Source organism: Macrotis lagotis, chromosome 5 (assembly GCF_037893015.1).
Source record: "Macrotis lagotis isolate mMagLag1 chromosome 5, bilby.v1.9.chrom.fasta, whole genome shotgun sequence".
NCBI lineage: Eukaryota > Metazoa > Chordata > Mammalia > Peramelemorphia > Peramelidae > Macrotis > Macrotis lagotis.
The window spans coordinates 267,820,704-267,827,290 of NC_133662.1; the positions used below are offsets into that span (position 1 = coordinate 267,820,704).

General features: G+C 42.9%; 1 protein-coding gene across 5 annotated transcripts in view; it reads right to left on the reverse strand.

Moving 5' to 3' along the window:
- Positions 1 to 6,587, reverse strand: part of LOC141489120 (uncharacterized) — a 41,575-nt gene that overhangs the window by 34,651 nt on the left and 337 nt on the right. For 4 of the 5 annotated variants that reach the window (XM_074189818.1, XM_074189817.1, XM_074189815.1 and 1 more), the window contains exons 1-2: positions 6,058 to 6,551; positions 3,402 to 3,469 (exon numbers count right to left, since the gene is read on the reverse strand). In XM_074189818.1, coding sequence (XP_074045919.1) covers positions 3,402 to 3,469; positions 6,058 to 6,179 — 190 coding nt within the window. In that variant the 5' untranslated portion in view covers positions 6,180 to 6,551. Of the gene's footprint in view, positions 1 to 3,401; positions 3,470 to 6,057; positions 6,552 to 6,587 lie in introns of those variants that run through there. The other variant, XM_074189816.1, reaches the window with a different exon arrangement.

The following is a 6,587-nucleotide window of genomic DNA, read 5'->3' on the forward strand; positions in this document are numbered from 1 at the left end:
CCAGAAGAAGGACTGGATTACTACAAACAAGGAGACTGTGTGTTGGAAGAGAATATCACTGGGACTAGACCAAGAGGATTTATGTTTCCATATTGGCTTGTCAACTTGGGAAAAACCCATCAAAACTTACTGAGCCTTGGTTTCCTTTTATGTATAAATGAAGTGAAGGTTTACTCTTAAGGAATTTTTGCCTTCTGACCCCAGAAAGCATTACAACAAAAATAGAGGAAGCATCTCTCTAACATAACTTTTGGTTAATTTGCTAATTTACTCTTGGGAAGTCTGTATTGGTACCTAGTGATCACTGCTTCCCCTTCTTGGGGCTGACCAACCAACCCTCTGTTGATACTGGATTGAATATAGGAATTGACATGAAACTCAATGCAACTTGCCTCCACTAATCTGAATTTTGCCTTCAGTGACAAACCTAGTTTCTCTTCTATCTAAGAGCTGTTCATATACTGGATAAACTGGAGATAAGCAAGCAAAGGAAAGCCTTAATAATGAGAAGTGGGAAAGGCTTCAGAGGAAATTTTGAAGGAAGCTGGTGAAGCCAGGAGATAAAGAAAAGGAGGGAGAACATTCCAGACAGAGGGCACAACTTGAGGCAATGTCCAGAGTCTGGAGATGGAGTGTCAGATGGAAAAACAGAAGGGAGGTCTGTGACACTGTATCAAAGAATACATTGGAGTTCAAATCCAAACATAAGATTTTATATTTGACCTCTGGGAACTAGGGAGCCCCTGGAGTTTCTTAAATGGAGCAGGGACATGATCAGAGCTACTCTTTAGGAAGAGCTATTGACAACTGACTAGAAGAACAAATGGAAGAGTTGAGAAAGCATTGTGACAGACAGACCCACCATCAAGCTATTTTAATAGTGTGAGTGATGAAGGCTTGGACTGGAATAATGGCAAAAGAGGAAGGAAACAATGGGGCAATATTAAGATCAGGTAACTGGTCAACTGAAATGATTCAATATTGGGGTGAGGAGTGAGGCATCAAGGATGACATCTAAGTTGCAAATCTGAGGAACTCGGAAGGGGGTGCCCTCAAGAATAATAGGAAAATTTGGAGGAGGGCCCATTTGGGAGACAGATGATGGGTTCATTTTTAGACCTGTTAACTTTTAACTTGACTACAGAACATTCAGTTTGAGGTGTCTACTGGGCAGTTAGAGGCATGAAAAATGGCAGTAGAGAGGTTAGAGTTGGATATTAAGATTTGAGAATCATCCACAAAGAGATGATAATTAAATCCATAGAAGCTGATGAGATCACCAAATGAAATAATATCAAGGGGGGAGACAAAAAGCTCAGGACAGAGCCCTGAGGCACAGGTACCTTTTTCAAGCAGGCATGACCAGGATGAAGATCAGCTGAGATTATGTTATGTATTATATCAACGTGAACTTTTGTGGCCACCATCAACAGTCTCCTGATTGTCACCACTTTCACTCAGTAGCATGGGAGGAGTAAGGGAAGAGGACCGTAGAGTTGAACCTGGCCACCCAGAAGGCTGGGCGGGGAGCAGAGAGATGGTCTGGGAAAGAACTGAAGACTTGAGGGATTGAAGGTCATCGTAAAGATGAAGAACAAGGTTGAGGTTATAAGTCAGCGAGCTAGATGGCATGCCAATGGATTGAGATCAGAGTGTATGATCTCAGAAGAGGCGTATTTGTGGGTGATGACGAGGTCCAGGGTAAAACTGTGTTGGGACCATGGAGGAGTGGATCATTGGAAATAAGATGGATCATGGATCAAATGAGATAACATAGTTCAAATGCTTTACAGACCTCAGAGCTCTAAATAAATGTTTGCTGTTGTTATTAGGTTCTTCCTTCTTGTACCAGCTTTCTGCTAAATCTGCCTTGTACCAGTTTTGTGATAAGACAGAAAAGTCCTTGTTTTCTAGTTAGCAGAAGAGAACCCATGATGACTACCACACAGAACCAGTCATGGCCCTTAGTAACAATGAGACCAATTGTTCCTTAAGATTTCTTTTTGCAACAGCCTGGAGATTTCCAATGGCCGAAAGACTGGAGATTCGATTTTGATGATTTCTGGTTCTTATTTCAACTGAAGCACTCCCAGTTCTTGGCTAAAGTTGGAAATTGTGGGGTTTGTGGTTTGTGGGGCAAATTCTTCAATGAAAGTATAAACTGAAAATTAAAGAGGCCACAATGGGGTAGAGTGGATTTGGAGTCTGAAAGGAAATGGTTTTGTCTTGGCTGGGATATTTTCTAGTTGGGTAACATGGGATAGGTCGGTTAACGTCCCTCTTTCCTCTTCTATAAAACAGGGTGAGTCTGTCTATAATCTCCCCCCAAGTTGTGGAGTCTTCGGCCACTTGAATCTCCTCTAAGTGCTACTTTATGCTTTTCCATTCAGTAACACTAACCTCCTTGCTCTTCCTCATACAAGTCTAGATTTCTTGTATTTTCATTGGTTCTATTCATGATTGAAACTCTCTCCTTCATCTCCACCTCTTGGCCTCCCTGGCATCAGTCCTAGCTAAAAACTCACTTTTTTTACAAAGAGACTTTCCTGACTCCCTTCCTATTCATATTTCCTCTCTGAGCATCCCCATCTTGTCCCTATCTTATTTGTACACAATTCATTGCATGTTGTCTTCCCCATTAAACTGTCATCCTTGTAAGCACACCTTCTTTTTTGTCTTTTTCGTGTATGTTCTAGCACAATGCCCGTGGTCCTAAACTCTGAAATTGCCTTCTTGGAGACAGGTGCTTAATCTATTCTAGTTAACATAATACTTCAGTGCAATAATGTGCATAAAGTGTTTTGTTTTAGGTTTTTGCAAGGCAAACAGGGTTAAGTGGCTTGCCCAAGGCCACACAGCTAGGTTAATTATTAAGCGTCTGAGGCTGGATTTGAACTCAGGTCCTCCTGACTCCAGGGCTGGTACTCTATATACTACACCACCTAGCCACCCCAATAAAATGTTTTATAAATTTTAAAGGACTGTAGAAATAGCAGATATTTTTGTTATTGTTATCATTGTTGAGCACTTCAACCAAACTGTGGACTCCAAATGTCAAAGGTTCGGCAGTCTAGGAGGAGTTACTCAACACGGTTCAGAAAGCTCATGGGACTGGGAAAGAGCAGAGGAGACAAGGCCCACCAAGAAGCCAAGTGGCTTGCAAGAACCTGGCTGTCTCCATGTGCTTCAAATATAGGTCAGACAGAGGGGCAGCTAGGTGGCACAGTGAATAGAGCACTGGCCCTGGAGTCAGGAGGACCTGAGTTCAAATCCGGCCTCAGATACTCAATAATAATTACCTAGCTTTGTGCCCTTGGGCAAGTCACGTAACCCCATTGCCTTGCAAAAAGCAAAACAAAAAAACAAAAAAAAAATAGAAATAGGTCAGATGGGCAGCTCACCTTCTCGAAGAAGTCGGTCCCTCTGCTCAAGGATGCAATATTTTTCTTCTGAGCTACCAAAGGAAGAGCTGCAAAGAGATAAGACCATGAGTTTCATCACTATTTCTTCCCTAGGGATGCTAGGCATTTCCATTTCAGCTTCCATGACTCCAGAGACTCAAACTGAAACTCCCCCCAAAAAACCTTCCTTTCCTGAAAGAAGCACTTACAAAAGCAGGGACCCACCCTCATTATAAAACTTTTCCAAGCAGTCTAATGGATCATATTTTATTCTTACAAACTCCCTTTGTGCAGAGCATCTTTGTAGCTTGTAAGACTCGATGTCCCCTTTCCTGACCACCCCTCCCTCTTATACATTGTCTCCATGTTAGAATGCAAGCCCCCTGAGGGCAGGGGGTACCTTTCCATTCTTGTATAAGGAACCCCAAGTTTGGACATGATGACTAACACATAATGAGTAATTTTTGCATAAGGAAATGGAGGTTCAGTGAAGCCTCCTTGGAGTTAGCCGTGTAACTTCCAGAAAGACAAGCTACTAGGAAATGCCAGAGGTGATACTTCTTGCCTCCAAGTGCCCCTAGAATCTGCCATTTTCATGAAGGGATATCCAATGGGTCCTCCCAACATGACTTACTCATTGGATAGCTTAAGGCTACTCCCTTTCATCACCAATGTTTCCTCTTCTCTACAATTTAAGAATGAGATCAACAATGTACAGCATGGAAACAATCTAAAAACTAAGACTGCCTTTTGTGGGGGGGGGGTGGAGAGGGAAGCGAAATTAGGGGAAAAACTGTAAAACTCAAATAAAATCTTTTAAAAAAAGAAAGGAAAAGGAAGGGAAAAAAAGAAAGGAAAAAAGAATGAGATCAATTCTGGGATTCTTAACTTGGAGTCTGAGAACTTGTTTCTGAAAAATATTCTGATAACTGTCTTAATATAATCAATTTCCTCTGTGTTCCAATGGCATTTTATTCACTTAAAAGCAGGAATCCAAGAATCAGGGTGGGAGGTAGGTTCTGGCTTCACCAGAGCATTACTGAGAAACTCTAGGCCTGACCACAAGATCCAGAAGCAACCCTGGACCGGGTGACTGCTCACATCACTTCAAGTTCTCAATCTGATGACCATAGGTAGGACAGAGTGGGACAGTGAAAAGGCTCTGGATTTTGTAGCAGGAAGGCCTGGGTTCAGATCTAGCTTTCATTTAGGGCATGTTTCTCACTTAGCAAGCCTAAGCTCCAGTTTCCCCATAATTGGGGTGATATCTCAGACATCTTTCAGAATTGTTGAGAGGATCTAACAGGATCAAATGTGCAGTATTTTCAAAGATTAAAGGACAATGGAAATGTGGAAATAAGCTTTTTCTCATCCTTTCAATGAGCATTGAAGTAATCATTACAATATCATCTGAAAATAATTGTACAATATCATTTGCTTTCATATAGTGCAAAGGCCAGCTTTGACTGGAGCAGAATTCCCCATAGGAACATCCCCATCCCTCCCTATCCCCAGCCTGAGAATGCTCATAACTGACTTAATTAAACCACACTGTTACTATTATATCCACACAAAACTATTTAATCACAAATATAAGCTATACCCAGACTCTTGATTAGTGAATCAACTTAAGCTCATCTCTCACTGAGATATAGTCCTCTGAAGACAACCCAAAGCAGAGAAATGGAAGGAAAGGATGGAAAAAGAGGAGTGAAAAAGAAAAGGGTGGAGGGGCAGCTAGGTGGCACAGTGGATAGGGCACTGGCCCTGGAGTCAGGAGGATCTGAGTTCAAATCCGACCTCAGACACTCAATAATAATTACCTAGTTGTGTGACCTTGGGCAAGTCACTTAATCCCATTGCCTTGCAAAAACTAAATAAAAAGTGGGGTAGGGAGAATCTGAGAAAGAGAAGAAATATAAACAAGTCACAGAAAAGGCAGGAGTGGATTTAGGAGGGCCAGTGAGAGCCAGTGGAGAGATATTGAATCAGAGTATCACAGAATTAAAGCCAGAAGGGATGTCAGAGGCACCTAGTCTAACAATTTTACAGATTTAGAAACTGAGTTACAGTGAGGTTAAGATTAAATGAGGTGTCCAAGGCCATTGAGGCACTAAGTGACAGCAGTAAGATTTGAATCTAAGTCCCTGATCCTAAATATAACACTCCTTCTACTCCTCTTAGAGGACCTGGATTCAAATCCTAGCTGACATTTCCTACCTGTGTGACCTTTGGCAATGGTCTTAACTTCTCCGAACCTTTTACTTCCTCTTCTAGTTCCCAGTTAGTTTAGTTGTAGGGAAAGGACCACGTCTGGGAAGGGGCTGAACCTCAGCTGGGACCTAGGACCCCTTAAACACAACAAGCCCTTGAAAGAAACTCCCCACCTCCCCTCTGACCAGGTTCTGGTGGCCCAGGCATCTCTCCAATCTTTATGGAAGGTCTCCCTTTAAAAGCACTCCACATCTCTCCCATTCTCCTAGTGGCTCCTACAATGTCTCTGTTGCATTGTAAGGTGCCTCCCACCATAATGACAAAAGAGAAAGATTTCCCAGTTCCTGTCCTTCCCTCTTGTGGTTGGGTCATGGATTGAATGGCCCTATGGCCACCAACAGCTGAGATATTACTGTCCCTCCCCTTTCTGGGATTCTCTTACCTCCTTTGAGATACTCGGGAAGCTGAAGAAAGCAGCTGATCCATGGGAATGAAGGCAGTCAGGATGGTCCTCCTCGGGCTATTGCCCAGGCCAGGACTAAGCAGGGTCTGCCTCCCCAGCATGGAGAACAAAGTCCTGGTTTGAGGCTATTTAAATGTCAGTAATGATGAATATGACAAATGATGGAAATCGCATAGGGTGAAGTCACCAGGATCAACAGTCCCTGAGATTATCTATAGGCAGCAATAATAACAACCATTTCAGATAATAGGAGGAAAGTGATCACGAACCAATGACATTGTTGACTAGCCTATGTTAAAGGATATGTCTTCTTCCCACTAACAGGCTCTCCTTTACTGCCACCGGGTCCCAGGGAAGCCGAGACCTTGCAGCCCTACAGCCTAGGGAGCCTTCAGTTCTAGGGTATTTGACTAGAAAGGGAGGACTGCTAGGTGAGCAGAGCAGAGACCAAGCCCAGGCATCTCCCTGGTCCTCCTGCTCCAGAACGTTGGCATTCAAAGGAAAACACA